Here is a 19,149-nt window from a genome sequence, read left to right as displayed (position 1 = left end):
TCGTTGAGTTGTGTATTGAACACATGTCAGTTGTTGGTGGTGATTGTTGTACAGCGGACACACTTGACCTTACTTTGCTATGACAGCGTATTGCACGGTATGTGCTTTTGACGGACAAGGATGCTCAAACCAATGACTTCTTGCAGCCACGTTTTAACAAAAGGTCTTCCCAATTGGGTTCCCCAGACCAACCTTCTCACAAGATATCCTCTTACATGTCTAGATCTAAAGCAATTGTGGACATTGTCTACAGCACAAATACTACGTGGGCTGACAATTAAACATGAAAACACGCATGTGAAACGCATACTTGTACAGAGCTATGATCTAAACTTAAAGGATAAGGTATCAAGTCAACTGGCACGCCTCGCATGCCCCAATGATCATCATCTCGACAACCGTTTCAGTGCAAATGCACCACAACATGATATTTTGATTGTTCTTTGTTTCGATGACAGTTGTTTATAAACAACAGAGAGGATTTTGACATGGGCACGGGCGCCAACCCGCCTCCAATGAAATGCGACTCGCACAGAGCTCAATGCAGAGCTAGTGCACAGATCCGGAGGACCTTTCCCTCATGGTGCTGTCTTGCAACAAATTCTGCCGCTCGTCCACGCCCCGCTCCGCTGCAACATCCAGGCCTGCTGCTGAGATGCTGATCGAGGAAAAAGGAATGCAGACATCAAGGCAGAGCGAAGGCAGGGCGATAGAAGAAAGGGCTGCCTCGCAAGTGCACGCAATGCAACAACAATGCAATGATCTCCCTTGACTTGAAAGGGCAGACATGCAATGGCACAAGAAATGCTGCATGGCCAGACCTTGGACTTGTGCACAGAGTCCAGCTCACGAGAGACTTGCTCAAAGATCACTTTGGACTTGACATGCGATTTCAGATTGTCCTCACCTTCTAGCATTTTGGCATTTGGAGGCGTCAGAGGAGGAACCCATGAGGGCGGCAGAAGGCAGTGCAGCATTATTGCAAGACCCGCTAATCTGTTTACCTGCAAACAGATTGCACCAGATGTCAGATGCATCAAGGGCTGATCACTCTCTCGGACATTGGACGTGCCATGCATACTAATGCTTTCCATGTTGCACTTACCGCAGACAATCCTGCATGATGCAATACAGGTGCATGGCCAGCTGCCACAGGTAGATATATCAGGATGATCTTACCCACGGTGGCGCATGATTGCCAGTGAGCTTGAATGCAAGCTCGTCTGAAAAGTGATTGCAGTTGCGTTCCAGAAGATGATATGCATTCCCCCGATACTCGTTGCCCAACTGCTGCACAACCTCCTGGACTTCATGTGCGTCCATGTCTGTCTCTCCAACCACGACGCTCTCTCGCCACACCACTGCAGGGTCAGACAGTGGATGGAACTTAAGCTGCTGAACTGCATCACAGCTCATCTCTAGCAGAGACTACAAACAATGTGCAATCAAGCCTTACCAGGCCCTGGAGCATCGCGGGGGTTGGTTGCAAACACCCCAGACATGTCATACTCGTGCCCTGCAGGGAGCAGCTCCAAGCTGTCAAGATGTCAGAATGATATGAAGTAACCTTGAGGAAGTGCGCTCGTACTTGCCATATACTGAGCAATCAGGATCACCTCCACCACCAGAAAACAAGAGCGACTACGCCTGAGGTTGGAAATCCCAGAGAAGGCAGTACCTCCATAAGCATATTCGACTCCATGTACTTCGATACCACTGTGAAATATACCTGAAAGCGAGGAAAGATAATGTTAATATAGCTCACAATTATTATTTGACAGAGACACTTGCTCTTAAACAGGTGCGAAGTAGGTTCCCAACAGACCAGGTGCCAAGGGTTTTGGTCGAAGGGCCATGAAAATAGATCATACCTATGCCACACCAGTATATCCACGAATTATCATGTAGATCGTACACATTTACAGTCACCGGGGCGCCCATAACTGGAAGCTACCTCCAGGACCCAGAATGCGCAGACGTTACACCATTTTGAAACACATTGCTCTCAGCTGGTGCAGAAATTTTAACTGATATTCCACAAGGTATCCGTGAATATGGATGCCTTTCTTCCAGCACAAAATTGCATCCTCTCATACCTTCGCTTCCAGGTCATGAGAGTTTTGACCCTGTACTGCCCCTGGAGTATATACTAAGTAAGGGCGATGATGAATTTCCCCCAAACCCTACTTGTCTCGATGTGAGAATTTCCGGAACCGCCCGACATCCAAGGATTGAAGCTGGCGATTTCTAATATGTATTCTTGTACCTTCAAAACAGTTATGTTGACATAATCGTTCATCTTCCTTTCGTATATCTGTTGGTTGTTCAGAAAATAAACTCAGATCAATCAGTCGATGCCGAAAATGGTAACTACAATCCTGCGTCTGAAGAGGAATGCGGAAGAACCTGCAGAAAAGAATCTTTGTGAGCTCCGTGCTTGCCTTTTTGCGTGCAGTTGTGTCCAACCAAACTTAGGTACTGAAGGAGGAGCATTCGGTAAAAGCTTCTGCTTCTGCAGTGGTGAAGGGCCTCATCGATGACAAGAGACAGCGAAGGGAGCTGAGTGCAGTGTTTGCTGGTTTGGGCGTCGATCCCATTGAGCCCCAAGGGCAGTACTTCACTCACCTGACGACGCTCCCGTCCTCAGAATTTTGCACTCAAAATCAACAAGGCCCAGGCCTGCGAGCACCTGCCAGGGATAGCAGGTGATGAGTGATCTAGTCACTTGATTGAGAGCTGTTTGAATCTTTGGATGCTCCAGAATCAAAGGACCGCACTTGCTCAGGCCACTCACAATCCTATGAAGTGTTGGTCCTCTTTGGTGGTCAAGGGTACAGTCCAGCATGGAGGATGAGTATCAAGAGGAAGCTGTCTCCCAAGCAGCATCCGGGGGACTTGCAGGAGGCCCAGGAACTTTGGGGGAAACCATGACGTTTGACATTTTGCGCCCTGCTGCCGAGGACAATGCTGCCGGGTGAGCACCTCTCAATATGTCACCCACTGTTTGCCTCAGATGCGACAGTATGCAAACAATAAGCAACAGCTTGTCCCTGCAGGTCCGCCGCTTCTCCTTGGACTGCCAGGCGAGTGAGCCCTGACGATGGACATGGAAGTCTTGTAGACGCTGAGCAGGGTCCTGTTGGCGAATACGTTTTTGACCTATATGCATTGAGAGAAGACCAAGATACACACAGTGCGCAGGATCACACCCCTGAAGTCCAGGTGAATCTGCCTCTCTAATTTGTGTAATGACAGCATTGCAGTCTGCTTCAGCATTGATATACAAATCTGCAAATGATGCAAAAGTGTGAGAAGTGGCATTGTCTGCAGATGTTGTACGACAGCAATGACTTCTGGGAAGAATCTGAGGAAGAGGTTCATGAGGATGACAGCGAAGACTCAAATGCTGAGAGGCATTACACACATGAATATCCGGATGAAGCGGACTCACAGGGCGCAGATGAGGACTTGAGCGAGTGTGACAGTGAGACTGAGCGCTATTGACATTGAACTCGAAGCATGATGGGCATGCGGCGTGTCCTGACTTTGTTATGCGGCTTTCTCCTTGGGTTGTATGAGGTCTGTGCCACAGCTTGAAGCATTATTACGATAGTCGATGCACTCCTTTATAAAAAGCAAGGCAGCCCTTTCTCCCTACAGGCCAGGTAGGTACCTACTTTGGCCCTCGCTCTGAGTCCCATGTATGCAGCTCTCCTGCTGTAACACGTCTTGCAGCCTCTCTACTCCTGTCCTGAAGTCCCTTTTGTGATGGACACATCAGTCATCCAGTTCTTCGCCCGATTCTGCACCATCCTGCTCATCTTGGTCGGCCTCCTCAGCACCGTCTCTCCCATCCTCGCCCTCCCCGTCCTCCTCGCTATCCTCAGAGGAGCTCTCAACATACGCTTGCGATGCCACGACCCTCCCTGAGAGGTCCTTGTGCTTGAGGTTGCCCACCTGGACAGTCTGTACCACCCCTGAAGCCTGCAGCAGGCCTTTCACCAGGAAAATGCTCTGCTCCAGCCTCTTTTTCACTTGCGGCACCTGCAGTGGCAGGCCAGCTCATCAAAGGCACGATTTGTCCTTTAGAAGCTCCATGCGGGACTTCACTTGACTAGAAAATTGAAATCATAGCACATGGTGTTAGTGTCCTGGCAGAGGCTGACCTTGGCAACGATGCCCAGCTCTTTCCTGCACTTGGCCTCGGAGCAGAGTATCTGCATGATGCGCGTGCCTTTCTGCATGTCATGAGCCAGTTCCGTGAACTGCTCTATGCCGTGGTCGTCGCCGTTCACCAGCCCCTTCCAGAACTTGGCCAGCTTCATGAAGAGCTCCAGAAATCGCCCCCCGCACCTGACTGCTTGCAGGTGCACCTGTGATGTCACAGCCGCATGTTAATGCATGTATGCATCTTGCTGCAAAAGGATGACGCCACAAACGCAAGCCTGGGACTATATTATGACTTGTTTATTATAGTTGTCCATTGGCATCTTAAGGGCGATTTCGCACCTGCTTGTCTGTGTGAGTCTTTGTGACCTGATTCAGGGCAGCAAAGACTTTTGCACACTGGCAAGCCTGCTCAACAGTTGCCTCCACATCATCGGCTGCATTGCTGGCGGTCAGCTCCTTTGCTATGCTCTCCCACTTCTGCAGAAGCACCTCGAAGAGGGCCTTGTACCATGTGCCCAGGCTTGATGGACTCAGGGCTGCGTGAAGGCAGAAAAATTCCTCAATCACTTTGGCCAATCAATCCTGCTTCTGCTGAAAAAACACAGTCTCATTTCCTGAACAGCAGAAGGTTGCTAGTAAAAGGTATCAAACTCACCAGCATGATCCGAGTCGCTGAGCATGGATGGCATCAGGTCCTCTGCCAACTTCAGCAGCGTGGCCAGAGGGCTGTTGTGGTGCACGACATGGAATCTGAGCAGAGTGGCAATGGCTGCGGTGCGGCCCTTCCAGCCACAGCCAGCGCCCTGCCGAGGCTTGTGTCTGCCGGGGGCCGCTGCTGGGCAGTGCTCCCAGTCATTCTGCAGCACTGCCTCAGCTGCACCGCTCACCCTCCCTGCAGGATGTTCATTATTTCTCGCCAAATCTGATTTTTGTTGCTTGGAGGCAAAACTTGCGGCATGCATGCCAATGTGTGCCCTGTACTCAACAGAATTAATCTATACAAGCGTGAGGTGCATGTAGTGCGCCAGAGACGAGTACCTTCCAGGTCTGCGTCAGTCTCCTTGAGTTTGCTGCTGAGGAGCACGAGATTGTGCAGCACCTCCACGATGAGCAGTTCCTTATCAAACTCGCCCTCGCTGCCCCTTGATAAGCCTTCGGTGTATCTGAATGTGCCTTGTAGTAGTTCCAGCACCTGGGTTATGCAACAAGAAAGTTGCTGAAGGGAACAAAGCGAACACATTGCGCATGTGTAGACAACAAGAAAGCAGCGTTGTCACTCTGCATGAATACCTGCTCACTGGAGGGTGCAGGTGAGGCCCCTCGAGCCGGTGATGGCTCCTCTGAGAAAGCAGACAGGAAGGCCACCAGAAGGCGCTGGTGAGTCGCCAAGTGCAATTCCTTGCAGGCTGTGATGGTCTGCATGAGCTGCAAGGTGAGCGTCGACAGCCGGCTTGCTGCAGCGAATGCGTTGAGGGTATCCAGCGCGATGTCCTGATCCAGCAGCAAGCTGTCCTCCATGGCCATTTCAGAGCCAGGCAGTCTGGCAACCTCTGCTGCATCTCCTGCTCCCTCTGCATGATGCAGCCCAGTCGTTATGGTGTTTTAAATTGATGCTAGAAAGGGAGAACTTGAAGCTGAGGCCTTTGCGGGATCAGGTTCACCTGTGTCCTGGAGGAAGCTGTGGGCGGCCTGCTGCATCTTCTGAATGGCGGGCATGCATGACTCCAACAGCTGCACAAGTTCCTTTCGGGACGATATACCCAGGCCTGCACAACAGTGGTGCAAGAAATAATTAACATCACTGTCATCATGAGCGGCATAGCATGAGAGAACTCCAATGCATCACTGCTTACGAGATGAGTCATCAGTATGCTAGGAGGACAGTACTAGACGGGTAATGTGCACTCACCGGGTGCGCATGCATGGGTGACTGGCTTAGCAAAGGGGTTCTTGTTCGCTGTTGGCAGGTGCACCTCCACGGCGCGCAGCAGCTCAGAGATCAAGTAGACCTGGGGCGCAAGTGCCATGCTGGCAGGTGTCACATCCGTCAGCACGCTCATGAGCCGCAGAGCTGAGGAGCACAGGGGGCGCAGGTGCCTCCGGACAAGCGCCAGCCTGCTCCAGTCAACTTGTCGGCATCAGGGCTTTGTCGGTATCAGTGGTATGCAAGCTGTCCATTAAATTCATGCAGCAAGGCCAGTAAAGAAACACGTCAGCTCAATTGAGGCCTTCCTGTGCGTTCCTCACCTGTCTTCCTGCCTATCGACATGTGTCTGCGAAGGCTGGTGGACATTGCTGGGGGCGTTTTCCTTGTGTTCCAGCGACTGCTCCTCAATGTCTGTGTGGTCTTCGCCATGCCTCTCAGACTCCTGTTGCGTGCCTTTGCCCTGACCCTTCTTCTTGGCCTGCTCACCGCAATGGCCTTCAGCACATCTCTGTAATGACAGTCAAACAGAATGCATTGGACTCTGGCAAGCGGCCTACCTTTGTACTTGTTGTGGCAGCAGGTAGGGAGGCGGTGGTGCCTTGGCAGGTAGGGAGTTCAAGCGTGGCAGGCGCGTAATTGAGCACAACATTTAACAGGGCTTCCAATTGACAGAGGTGTTGCAGCCGCAGCACCAACTTCTGCTCCAAGTCTGGATCCTCCGCCCTCCTGCACATGAGTGTAGGCATGCATGACATATGGAAACCATGATTATTAGGAACAGCCACTCTCCTGTTCTCCTGATGACCTCAAAGGGGCCTATGAATCTGGGCATTACCATACATACATCCATGCATACTATCAGAGGAATACAGTCATGTTTGGAAGGGCATACCCAGTGTTGTCGCAAGAGAAGGCATTGACAACCTCTCGCAGCCAGTTCACAGCATGCCAGAGACTCAGGCACGCCATTTGCCGCTGCTCTGCGCTTGATGCAGAGAGCTGCTTAACTGCCAGAGAGGAAGGCAGAGGGAGGCACAGGCTGCAGCCAAGAATGGCCGTCAAGCCATCCAAGCTATTTGTGGCCCTGAGCTCCAGTGTCTGTGTCAGGCCCAGCACAGCAGTGGCACACACCATCATGCCCCTGTCCCCAGTGCATGCATGGGTCATAATATATCACTGAACTCTTGCTACTCACAATTGGAGCAGAGCAGCGCACCAGACACAGATCAGATGTGTGCATACCGGACAGAAGTTCTTGTAGCCAGCAGGATTTGCAGCACAGGCAGGGTGATTGGATTATCGATGCCATTCAAGTTCAACCACTGGCTCGCCTCAGCACTACTGTTTTGTACATCCTGCTCACACACCACAGTCTCATCACCCACACGTGCTGTCCTTGTGGCCTCATTTCAGACATCCTTTACATATGCCCTGACAAGCAGGGCACCACCCATGAGAGATGACAAGGCAACCATCATGCAAGATGCCCAAAGGACCTGACGCTTACAGGTAGGTTGGCTGAAGCCTCAATGTTGCCATCTACGACGTCGCACAGCATCGCCTGAAGCTCATCAGTGGCAAGGCAGCGCATGTGCTCCAGCAGGGCACTGCCCACATGTCCCTGCGTACCCCACCAATCGAAGAGGCCTGCAGAACTGGAGATCGACAACAAATTTGATTCAATAGACCATGTTGACAACAACGCCAAAAGGAAATGCTAACCTTGGCAACAATGCTGGCGAGTTCATCGCACAGAAGCGCAAAGACAGAGGCAGGCTGGTCAGATGAAGCCTTGCAGGCATTCAGAGCATGGTCAAGGATCTCTGTTGCGCTTGAGATGCAGCGCTGCTGAAAGGCATCATCTCCGGTCTCGACGGCTGCAGCCAGCTGCTCGATCAGAGACACTGTGCCAATAATCCCAATGCGGCAGGTCTGAATCGACATGCTCCTTATGTACTTCCTCAGCATGATCTGGTACTCGTTCTCCAGACTTGAGGTCTGCCTGCTATCGTGCTGGCCTCGCACCGCATGCACCACCAGTGCACTGAAGAGCTGACACACCTGCAGCTGCATGCATGCAAGTTCAGTTGCTTGATAGACCTCAACATGCGCAGTTGTGAGCACGCTCATGAAAACTCTGATGCAATTCCTGAGGGGTGTGTGCGCAATTGTGAGCAGGGTCGCTGTTGGCCAGCATTACCTGATGGAGTTGCTTGGAATCATAGTCCTCCAAGTACTCCATGATGCTGGTCAGGAATGCAGCATAGCTCAGCAAGGCTTCAACATTGCTGGAAGCAAGCTGCAGCAGAGTCTCGATGGCTGCGCTTGTCTGTGCTGCTATTCTGGAGCCCAGATGCGTGTGAAGGCACCGCAACACTTCCTGGAGAAAGCAAATCAGTTATTAAAAACTTCTCAGTCCTGAATGCCACCTGCGCATGCGCGAACTCTGCCAAAGGTTCAATGACTTAGCAAAACTTTCCTCACCTGCCGAGCATATGCATCCTCAAATTCCAAGAACAGCTCGGTATACATCTGGCGCCCCCCCTGTTGGGCGGCCTCAGAGGCAGAAGCGACCAGGACTCCAGCCAGCATTAGGAAGCTTGGGAAGAGCTCCTTCAAGTCAGCCTGAGCAGATGAAATGCCTTGACCAAGCAGTTCAGAAAGAGCAACGAAATGGCCGACCCATTTTGCACATGCTTAAGGTCTGAGGACCAGACCTGATGACCTTTGATCACCCTCGTCACAGAGGACCCATCAAAAAGGCCTGAAGCGAACTTTTTCTTGACGAGGGACTCAGCGTTCTTGCGCCACGAGTTGTCAAGAGAGTGTAGCAGTACGAGCAGCAGCACATCGGTGTTCTTATGCTGGTCCGCTTCTGCAGACCAAACTGTATGAATACCCAGGGTTACTACAGGTTGACACAAATGATACATGATGCAGGCCACAATAACATTGTTACCAGAGATGGACTGGATCTCGCGATGAAACGCATCGCATGCAATGGCTGATGCTTGCAGTCCAGTCTTCAATGCTAGCAAGGCCTGCAGCGATGGGCTCTGGGCACTGGCAAGGCCTTTCCCTCTGTCAAAAAGGTTTGGCACTGCGGTGCAAGCAGCAAGGGACTCATTTTACCACCTGCTTGGAAGACACAACAAACAAAAGACAGCACCTGGCTATGAAAGTGTTGAATCGCACCTGTATAGCGAGGATCAGCACTCTCAACAAAATGCAATGCCTCCCGTATCATCTGTGCAACCTGCACCAGTGGTGAAATGCTCACCAACACAGCACTGTGCATGTGCAGAATGAAGACATGGATGGGGGGTACAGTAACAGACCTGTCCTTTTGTTGCGGTGGTCATGCTCCTGACAAGGTAAGCCAACATATCTGGCAAATCTGAGACAGCTGCCGAAGCCATGCGCTCCATAACCATCTCCAGAACTTGCATCTTGGAGACACACACACCAAAAGCATCAGGATGTGTTTCTGGCAAAGCAAATGGCGTTTCACAGCTGTTCTCAGATGGCGTGATGGACCCCACCAGAGATGCCAGGTCCATACCTGCAGATCTTCGGCAAGGCAAAGAGTGGAGAATGCATCAAGGGCAGAGAGCAGAAACGAGCCGTTCCCGTCGCACAATTCCTTCACCTTTGCCACAAGGGCCTGCATGGAAATCCATGTTAGCACATCGGGGCTCTAACCATCAAAATCAAGAAAACGCTCCACAAATATACACCCCACCTCGTGCTCATCCTCACCAACCAACTCTGAGAGGATGCTAAGGATGTCTTTCTGTAGCTCCTCTGGACAAGCATCAATCGCTTGTAGAAACAGCTCAGTGATGGCATTTTGATTTGCCAGACTATCCAGCCTGCAAGCAAGCTCAAAGTAAAGTTCTGTTACGCAAGCCAACAGAAACTCATATCTTCAGAGTGTCAGGCATACCATCGGAATTGTGACAATATGAGCCGATCGATTCTCTCATGTTGCAAGCCCTCATCTGTGAGCTTCAGCAGCAAGAACTCTGCCGTTGCGGTCTGGATAGGTTCCACTGTCAACAGGACACGCATGAAGCTATCCCCAGACACAGTTGTCTCCTGCAATAGAATGCGATTAAGCCTCAGAGACCTTGATCACAATTAAATTAAGAAGCAATGGTGATTGGAAGGCCTCTGCACCTTGGACACCATGGGGAGCAGTGTGTGGCGCAGTATCGCATTATTATGGATGGCCGCTTCAAGGCCCGCAAGAAAATCTCTGCAAAGATCCTGGCTACCCTCGTATTGCCGTGGTTTCAGTAGGAGCTTTGTCGTCAAGTATTGTCGCAACTTTCTTGCATCTTGTACTCTAACTCCAGCTTCGGTATCGCTGGCCCAATCCATGCATCCCCCATTCTCGATCTGCAAAGCTCAAAGCAATTATTCGGGATCTGACGAAGCGCACAATTCAGCAGTCCGATCGCACAATACTAAACGAGAGAAGGATTATACCAGTGTGAGGAAGATGTTGGATTCTTCCTCGCTCAATCGTTGACGCTTCCGAGCAGACTCTTCTTGAGCATCCATCGTACCTCGTAACGAAAATTGGTTTTGGATCGATCTGACCAGAGCGCAGAAAGCCCACAAAGAACGGAAGTGCTGGGCCTGCTGCGAGCACCTGCGTGCACGTGCACAGAGCGAGGATTTCTTTGCTGGCGGCATTTGCCCGATGCCCGAACAATTGAGACGAACATCTGCAAGTACAATTTTGTCGACGTCAAAAAGTAAAGAGGTGATACTTTGTTTCCGCAAAGCTTTAAAAAGATGAAAGAGCAGAAGGCCAAACGCAAAGTCGGTGGCCAAAAAGAGGAGAGTCCTGCAAAGAGATTAAAAGCGAGTACCGACGCGAAAAGGGACGTGCGAAAAGCTCCTGAACCAGCCCACGATGCCAAGTGCGTGAATACTATTTCTATAAACCCTGCTTGCTGCTGGCACAAAGCACCTCGTGGGTTATTGAGGCCAACTATAAGGTGTTCTTTGTGCTTCGCAGAGATGTTCCTGCATCTGGACAACACCAGGAAAGGCAGCGTAAACATCGCCCCCAGAATGTCCAGGTAGCATAGATGTTTTTGAAGTATGCTGTGAGGCGTCAGTGTGACCAACACTTGCACATATTTAAAACGAGGTGGCATTCACAGGATGCGATCATGAAGTGGGAAACTTTGCGGCGGCATGACACGGAATCAAAGCAGCGAGAGGAATTGATCAGCACTCTCCTCAAGGAGGTGAGGACCCTCGAAAAAAAGGGCGCCTATGGTTGCAGAGCTTCTTTTGTATGCTTTCTCACAAAATATTCTTGAATGAGAATAGTAGTGACGTTGACATCGCTGTCTGTTCTAGCTCAAGGGAGATCTCACGCGCATGGCGGCCTCCAAGACTGGTTCGCGCGTCCTGCAAGCTTGTGTGAAGCATGGCAACCCTAACCAGAGAGCCCAGATCCTGGAAGAGCTCCAGCCCTCTTTTCTAGAGCTGTCAAAGAGCCCCTATGCCCATCACTTGGTGTGTAAGCTGATTGACACAGCGCCAAAATCAGCAACCGAAGGTGAAGTACCATTTCTTTATCAGCCCTCAAAGGTGATCCGTATCTGTATAAGGCAGGCCTATGATGTTCAATACTGCGTTATCTACCTGATTCCAAGGATGACAACCAACCATTCTGAGGCCTGCCTGTACATGCCTTCATGTCTGTTCATAGCATAGATGATCAGGGAAGATGATGATGAGATACCTTCCAGAAGCCCACTCCCTTGTCCCATGAAGGTTCACATGATGCCGCAGGCTTTCTCAAGGCCTTCAAGGGCCAGGTGGTCAAACTGTTGCGCCACCCATGCGGCTCGAGGGTCATCAACGAGCTGTACCTACGCGCTTCAGGCAAGCAGCGCACAGTCCTGGCAGCTGAGTTCTATGGCAGGGAGATGATCCTTTTCAGCCAGGTGCTGCTTCCTTTTCGCTCTCCCCAAGCGCTTGCGTTGGAAGATCTGCTCAGTTTGCTTTAATGAGAAAAACTTTGTAACAGGACCTGATGGGCAAGCTGTGGTGCAGGATGCTGCTCCCAAAAATCTTGCGGAGACCCTGAGCAGCATGGATGACACGGCCAAGTACAAAGTGATGCAGCAGATGAGCATCAACCTTATTCCAATCATGGAGAAGGGGCTGCTTGACCCCGTCATAGTGCACGGGTGCGGCGGCATGCAATCTCAATGAACGGCCAAATTCGCCGCGAGCACCCAATTCAATTGCGTCGTTTTGTGTCCCTTACAGTGTCCAAAACGATCTTGTGCTACAGGCTTGTGGCAGAGTACATGGAAGCGGCCCCAGCCAGTGCTGTGGCAGATGCTGTGGAGATGCTGGCTGGGCCCAATCTGCTGCACATGGTGCACTCGCACCACGGCGCCACTGCTGCATGCCAAGTGCTAGCCATGGCCACCGCCAAGCAGCGCAAAAAGGTCGTCAAGGCCATGAAAGGTAGTGATCTCGAGCAAGCCTTTATACAGCTTTTTGTAGACCGTCAAATGAACTTAAAATACGCAGCTCATGCAGTATCTTTGTGGTGACCAGGGCATGTGAAGGTCATGGCATGTGATGAATGGGCGCACATTGTTGTCATGGCTGCGCTGGAGCACACGGATGACACAGCCCTCCTCCGCAAGACTTTGGTCCCTGAATTGCTGGTAAGTTGCTCCTACGGTCCATGTCTTTCTTCATCCATTTGAGTTACCCAGGGGTTGTTGCATTGCGCGCCTTCGCTCTTTCTAGCTGTGTTGGTCAAAAGATGCTGAACAGGCTGAGCGCTTGACAGGGGGATTTGGAAGAGCTTTGCCAGCACAAGGTTGCGTGCCAGATATTTCTGCACCTCCTTGCCCCCAGCAGTCGTGCATATGTGCCACCACATGTTTCTGCCCTCCTCGCTCCTCACCACGCTGCCGTGACCGCCAGCAAGCCTGCTTCGGAAGCCACAGCAGCGACTACCGATGAACCCAGCGAGGTGGGTCTCATTCAATTTTGCTGAGCCCAATCTTGAAAGTTTTCAGGACGGAAGTACAGCCCCTCAAGTACCTCAGGTTGAGGTGTCTTGTCAGACAACAAGGACCGCCGCCTCTGATGTAGGCGATTGATTGACTTTGTGCAGGAAAGCCCATCAGGGGTGCCTGGGTTCAGCAAGAAGGATGCAGGGTTGAGGCGGCAGGAGCTTCTTGGCAGCGGCAAGGGATCCCTGGCCACAGAGTTGACGACAGTATGCGCAGCCAATGCGACAAAGCTGCTGCTCAATCCGAAAGGATCTGACTTGCTGGTGGAGGCCGCATGTGGGGCCGAAGGAGGTTTACAGTCATAGCTCAATCTCTTACCAAAGTCACCGTATTACCGAATTATATTTATCATTACTGTATTTATTCTATAACCAAATTAAACATATTGGCCTTTCCAACTGTTTGAATGCAAGGAGAGTCCATTCGAAAAGCTTCAGTTGACTTCAGCTCACGCCATGCCATATATTGCAGGTCTTCTCACGGTTGCCTGCCCAGAGGGCGTTGCAGCTGTGCAGGATGCAATTGTGGCAGCAACTGCAGAAGAGCCCAGCACCTCAGGCGAGGGGTTGACAGGTGTGTGCTCTCCCTGTGCCTCAAATCACCTTTACTTTCTTGAAGCATCTGCAGGATTTGTACTCATAAGATACTGCATTCGCTAGAGCCCTGGTACAATGTTGACATTTCCTTCTGATGAGCAGAGCGGGTGATGGAGAACTACTTTGGCAGTCGTGCGCTGAAGAAGCTGATCGGAAGAGGCCAGGGCTCAGACAGCGGAGCGGTTGATGCGCGCAAGGTTGCTTCCAAGCTGTGGGAGTCCAGCATGAAGGGCCGATGCAAAGATCTTTCAAGCAGCCATGCGGCAAAGGCAAGTGACTCTTTTTTGCAACTTTCACTCTTTGTGGGTTTGACACCTTTGTACCCTCTTCATGTCAAAATGTATTCCACTGGACCCCACTTGACCTGCTAAGCATGAGAGCACCTGTTGAGAAAGACAGGATGCAAAAAAAGGCGTGGCAAATTAACGATAGCTACATGTGTGCAGGTCCTGGCTGCGGTGTTCCTTTTCGCGGAGGCCGAGACCAGGGACAGCGTGAGGAGGGAGCTCCTGACTGTGATGAAGGATGGCGCTGCCATTGAGAGCTGGGCCAACACTGTTTTCGGGGGCCAGGCAGAGGCCCCCCAGAAACCTGTTGGGCAGCAAGCGGCCAAGAAGAAGGACAAGAAGGCTAAGAAGAAGTAGGAATAAACATCGCAGGCGAATTCTGGTATCTGAGTGGTCTGAAGTGGAGGACTGTTGTAGAAAGGTTGCTGTGGCGATGAGATGACTATAAGATGCACCGTTGAGACCTAGTAGACTTGAGAGGAGGGATGCACAGCAGCATTACTGTGGAGGCCCTCTTTGCTATTCAGCCACAAGAAGCATGGTTAGTTGGCTGATTGAGAAAATGAATGGAAGGCATGCCACGAGCTTGGTCACCACTTGGCATGGCCGGCCCGGCCCGGCCGCCGGCGCGGCGCCGTGGCGGCAGCAAGCCGGCTGCACAAATCTTTAAAGATGCAACCTATGAATATGGTTGGCTTCATTGGATCGTGATGTCACTTGGCGTAAGAGTTTGCACATTCTTTGCACCTTGCATGAAAAGATCCCGAGCTAGGAACACCTGTCCCTTCCTGGCATGCTGGCAATGACAGGTCGGCCAAAACAGGCCTCATCCAGATACGATTCAGCACACCGTCAGCTAGATTGATTTCCTTTATGCAAGGACCTTGATTAAAATATCGAATTTCTAAGGAAAGACTTCTGAAAAAAATGGCGCTTAAAGGTGTTTCCGGGACTCTTGTGGGACTTGCGCCTCCAGGATTTGGATCGCGAAAACCCAGATCATCCAGACGTCATCTTCCACAGAAGGTTGATCACTTTATTGCTGGCCAGCAGTGATACCCTCAAAGCTCAGTTCTGTACAAATTTTTGAAATGAAGAAAAATGTCTGCAGGTTGCTGCTTTGCATCGGGAAGTCCAGACGCCAGCACAGACTTCAACATCAAGAGCAATCCTTCCATGCACGGTAAAAGCAGTACAGCTCATGCTTTTGGATTCAATCAGCTTCATTTGTAAATTGCCTGTTGTTTCATGCAGATCTACCCATTACCTGCTGCTAATCTTCGCAAAATGCTTTGCAGCTCCCACTATCAGCCCTCTTGATGGGTAACAGTGCTTCGGCTGAGGATTTTGCAGACGTCGCAGCAAGCACTTCACAAGGGTTTGGGCTAAATCCAGCAGAGTTAATACTTCTTTCAGCTCCGCCTCTGCTGTACGGTATATTCAGCCTGTATCGCTCCAAGGTCAACAACCAAGCAAAGGTACTAATTAAAGAGCTGACATCATCCTCACCTTCCTTGTTTTCTGACCCTCACAATCTGTATTCATGCTATATCCAAAGCCTTTAAATTCCCTGGGTCGGGAATCTCCAAAGAAACTTGGTCGTGTGGTGCTGTGCAGATATCTGACTTTGTGAGCATCATTGCCGCAACAATCATCATCGGCAACATCGTGTCAGCCCTGGTCTTCAAGGTTCGCTTGTACTGAGAAGAACAAGCAAGCATTAGGTGACAGTCCAACCCAGAGGAAGAGTGCTCTATGCGTAGCACTTCCAACCAAAGCAGTGCAATGAGTGGTGCTGGCGCCAAGCGTGCACTGCCGGTATCAGGCTGCGAGTGGCTGTGCAAAGTGACCCAGTTGCAGGAGGTCCAGATAATTCGAGCATGTTCAGTGAGCCATCTCCTTTAGCACCATCTACATTACAGTTTTGGGGTATGCTGGATGTGACTACTGTAGTCTTAGAAATTGGAGTCAGGCACCAACATATGCCAATCACACCCCTGTGGAGCGAATGGCCTTCTTGACCTGATGGCATTCGTAGTAGCTATGATTGCGGAACATGATGCAGTGCATAAGCTGCTGAGCACGTGTGTTTGAGAGCCTGAATTGTCACATACAGTCATGTGTCACCATCAATATCGCAGCGGTGCGTCATGCAGAGTCCCTTGCAAGTATCTTGCAAGCTTGCAATTGTGACAGTATCATATATACAGACTATGGTAGCCTCTGGCAGTGTTACATGAAATAATTAAGCTCACACACTGCAATCAGAAACCCAGAGGCTGATTGTACGGGTTGTTATGATTATGCCATCAGTGATGTGTTCAGACATTGACCTCACCCAAGAGACCATCTAGCCTTCGAATTCTCAGGAGTCCCAGGGATTCATTATCCCGATACTGCAGGCATCTTGCATTGGATGGCATTCATGCTTTGCATGTCTGGGCTTCAGATAGCGACAATTGATGCTGTGCAGGCATGCTCTCACACAACCTCAATATCCCTGCCAGAACATTCTGCGACAATACATTGGGACCAAGCCAGAACGTCGATATCATTAGACTCTGTACTGATGGATCTTCAATGTTCCTGTGACATTACATCAACGGGCCAGGCACAACCACTTCCATCAAAGCCAGCCCATCTGCTTGAGGACGCTCTGATCTGTAGTTGTTGTTGCTGGAGCTTGAAGCCCCTGTCCTGCCTCCGCCCTGCTGGTGCATTTCCCCACATAAACGAGACGAATCTTGCTGAATAAGACCAGCTATTAACGTCTGCGATGCAAGAGGCCATGTTGCACAACACCTGTGCTCAAGATCTGAGTGGTGTCTACTCACCGAGCAGATGGGCCAGACTCGTGAGAGTCAAAGCCTGGCAACAGGGTTTGAGACTCTGGTTGTTGCTGCGGCGGCACTGTGGGCTGGGTAGGGGTGGGTGAGGTATGCATGGGTGGGGTCTCTGTAGGTGGGATTTGCCTGGCTTGCATCACCTGCAGCGGTGTGCACTCTGCATGTCTGGCGCTGGCATGCATGCAGTATCAAGGCACAACATGAAGCTACTCAGCAAGGCCAAAAAGATGCAGAGCGCTGTCAACTAAGGTTCCTTGGCAAATGGGGGCAGCAACTTGTTGAAATGCACCATCACCTCATCGTGAAGTGCCATGGTAGTGTGCAGAGCGTCCACTGATTTCAGGCACTCAGACATCAGTCTTGAAGTTGCCTCTGAGCTGTGGCTGGCAAGCACATTCACGGCCCCTTCCAGATCATTCTGATAGGCTCGCAGCGCTGCAACTGATGCATCCAGGAACTTGGCGTCACCATCGCTGACAGTGCTGGCGTCGCTTCCACAGAGGGGCAACACAGCTTCCTGCACCACTGGAGGTATTAAGGCCAACTCAGCAGTGTGCCGTCTAAAAAGAGATATTGACAAGAACAACACAAAAACATTTAACAAATGGCAGTGACTTGAACCAGAAACTCTCCGCAAAGGGAACAGATACTTGTGACCCGCCTGGACTAGCTCGATCTGCGATTCAGCTCTTGCTATAAGAGCGCGAACACTGCTCTCTGTCACCTCCACTGGCTGCTCATTATGCGCTGTGTCTGCAGCGCCAGTCTCAGCACCTCTGAAAGGCATGACATAGAAGGTCAGCAGATGGGAAGGGCAGCCTGTTGGCGACTAGTGATTTGCATCTCTCCTCGAATGGCATGGGGCCAAACCTCGGGCGGGGAGACTGAGCTGCGCCTTGCATGTTTCCCAGGATCTCAAAGGCCAACACTTTTGCCTGCTGACCGCTCCTCAAATCCTTCGAGAAACGATCCATGGGACTCTGGGCGAACCTGGAAACCTCCCCCAAGAGTTGCCCCTGCATGCCATTGTTGGCCACCATATCAAGCATGGACTCACAGTCACCAGAAAATGTAACGTGTAGCAGCCTAAGAATCGCTTTGAAGAGGAGGAAAACCTGCTGCTGCCGTTCGAAGATGTTGGGGCATTCGCAGAAGACCTGAGGGCATTTGATTGCACTGTCAGACTAATGCTTTGTCTCAGAAACCGGAGCCGCACCACTATGTGAGATAACAGAGTCAGACGTGGAAACTTACCAGCTGAACGATGTTAAGGGCCAGGTGCACCTTGCAGTCAATCATGAGAGGCTGTTCAGGTGTGCAGAGCAATCCCCAGAACAGCAGCAGGTCCTCAAGCAAGGAGAGAGTCGATAGGTGCATGAACAAGCAGTGATACCAACCTTGTGCGGACGTTTCTGCTGTAACCGGGATATCAGAACATTCACCACCTCCTGCAATCGTACCAATGGCTTTTTTATGCTGTGCATAGTAAATTCTTGCACCTGTGCTCCATGACATTCACACGATGGGAGCAATTGCTAAAACGGCTCTTAGCTGCTGGGAGGAAACTAATAATATGCAGAGATATGATGTTGCATCGACCTCTCACCTGGCTATGCACCTTTCCACTCTTTATCCGTGATATTATCTGTGCCCACAAAGAGATGTCATCGTGGGTTGCCCTTTCGTTCGTGTCGGATTAGTTGACAAAAGCAGAATTGTCTGCACAAAGAAGCATAACAAGTCGTCCTACCATCCCATTCAAGGTTGGATCCGGCCCCGGCAGTGATTTGTTAGTTGCCTGTCTGCACAGCTCTGCGAACGAGGTTTCACTTGCAAACCTCATCTTGTTGAGCGAGATCGTCGAGCTGAGAAATATTTCTGTTCGTTTAGTACAAGCTGGCCGTCATATTGATTGCGATATGATGGTCATTTCAATATGATCGAAGACAGAATGGGAGCCCGAACACAACCCGACGCGAATAAAAGCAACTTGTCTTGTGTCAATTGTCACACCAACAAGCATCAGCACAGTCCTAAGTAATCATCGCAAGATAAATGAAAGCATCTTCGATTGAGGATTGATGTGCAGAAAATACTCAGTCTGACTCCATGCCAACGGTACGGCATGCAAATTTTGTTGCCTGCGCTCGAGGGCGTTCCTATCGACTAAGCGGAAATTTCTTGCATTCCAAGGCAAGTAATTAGTGTAATTGTCACAAACAATTTCATGCATCTGTTTGACCGCAAAACGCATGA

General features: G+C 50.7%; 3 protein-coding genes across 3 annotated transcripts; 1 reads left to right on the top strand and 2 right to left on the bottom strand.

Moving 5' to 3' along the window:
- Positions 1 to 125: 125 nt before the first annotated feature.
- Positions 126 to 2,071, bottom strand: COCSUDRAFT_52827 (DUF862-domain-containing protein). The gene is made up of 6 exons (XM_005649790.1): positions 1,872 to 2,071; positions 1,679 to 1,729; positions 1,457 to 1,516; positions 1,180 to 1,361; positions 908 to 1,004; positions 126 to 629 (listed from the first exon to the last, which is right to left on the bottom strand). The coding sequence occupies exons 1-6, from the start codon at positions 1,939 to 1,941 to the stop codon at positions 550 to 552; spliced, it is 540 nt and encodes a 179-aa protein (XP_005649847.1). The 5' UTR covers positions 1,942 to 2,071; the 3' UTR covers positions 126 to 549.
- Positions 2,072 to 3,777: 1,706 nt separating this feature from the next.
- COCSUDRAFT_61526 (hypothetical protein) lies at positions 3,778 to 9,767 on the bottom strand (the record flags this gene model as incomplete). Its single annotated transcript, XM_005649789.1, has 16 exons — positions 3,778 to 4,044; positions 4,167 to 4,373; positions 4,510 to 4,706; positions 4,826 to 5,062; positions 5,209 to 5,362; positions 5,461 to 5,741; positions 5,832 to 5,936; positions 6,080 to 6,285; positions 6,418 to 6,575; positions 6,655 to 6,823; positions 6,990 to 7,195; positions 7,605 to 7,718; positions 7,820 to 8,164; positions 8,298 to 8,477; positions 8,582 to 8,722; positions 9,660 to 9,767. 16 exons carry the CDS (start codon positions 9,765 to 9,767, stop codon positions 3,778 to 3,780), a joined length of 3,075 nt encoding a protein of 1,024 aa, XP_005649846.1.
- Positions 9,768 to 11,199: 1,432 nt separating this feature from the next.
- Positions 11,200 to 13,469, top strand: COCSUDRAFT_13771 (ARM repeat-containing protein; the record flags this gene model as incomplete). Its single annotated transcript, XM_005649788.1, has 8 exons — positions 11,200 to 11,361; positions 11,477 to 11,678; positions 11,915 to 12,069; positions 12,179 to 12,315; positions 12,423 to 12,604; positions 12,695 to 12,807; positions 12,936 to 13,121; positions 13,266 to 13,469. 8 exons carry the CDS (start codon positions 11,200 to 11,202, stop codon positions 13,467 to 13,469), a joined length of 1,341 nt encoding a protein of 446 aa, XP_005649845.1.
- Positions 13,470 to 19,149: the final 5,680 nt, after the last annotated feature.

Source organism: Coccomyxa subellipsoidea (assembly GCF_000258705.1).
Source record: "Coccomyxa subellipsoidea C-169, whole genome shotgun sequence".
Classification (NCBI taxonomy): domain Eukaryota; kingdom Viridiplantae; phylum Chlorophyta; class Trebouxiophyceae; family Coccomyxaceae; genus Coccomyxa; species Coccomyxa subellipsoidea.
This window is presented reverse-complemented; position numbering and strand designations above follow the sequence as displayed.

Excerpts from the sequence above, each read along its gene's own strand:
- COCSUDRAFT_52827 (XM_005649790.1), bottom strand. The coding sequence starts at position 1,941 with ATGGGCGCCCCGGTGACTGTAAATGTGTACGATCTACATGATAATTCG. Across the intron at positions 1,005-1,179 it reads GCAATCATGCGCCACCGTGG|GTAAACAGATTAGCGGGTCT; the intron begins GTAAGATCATCC and ends ATCTGTTTGCAG. Across the intron at positions 630-907 it reads AAATGCCAAAATGCTAGAAG|CGGAGCGGGGCGTGGACGAG; the intron begins GTGAGGACAATC and ends TGGATGTTGCAG.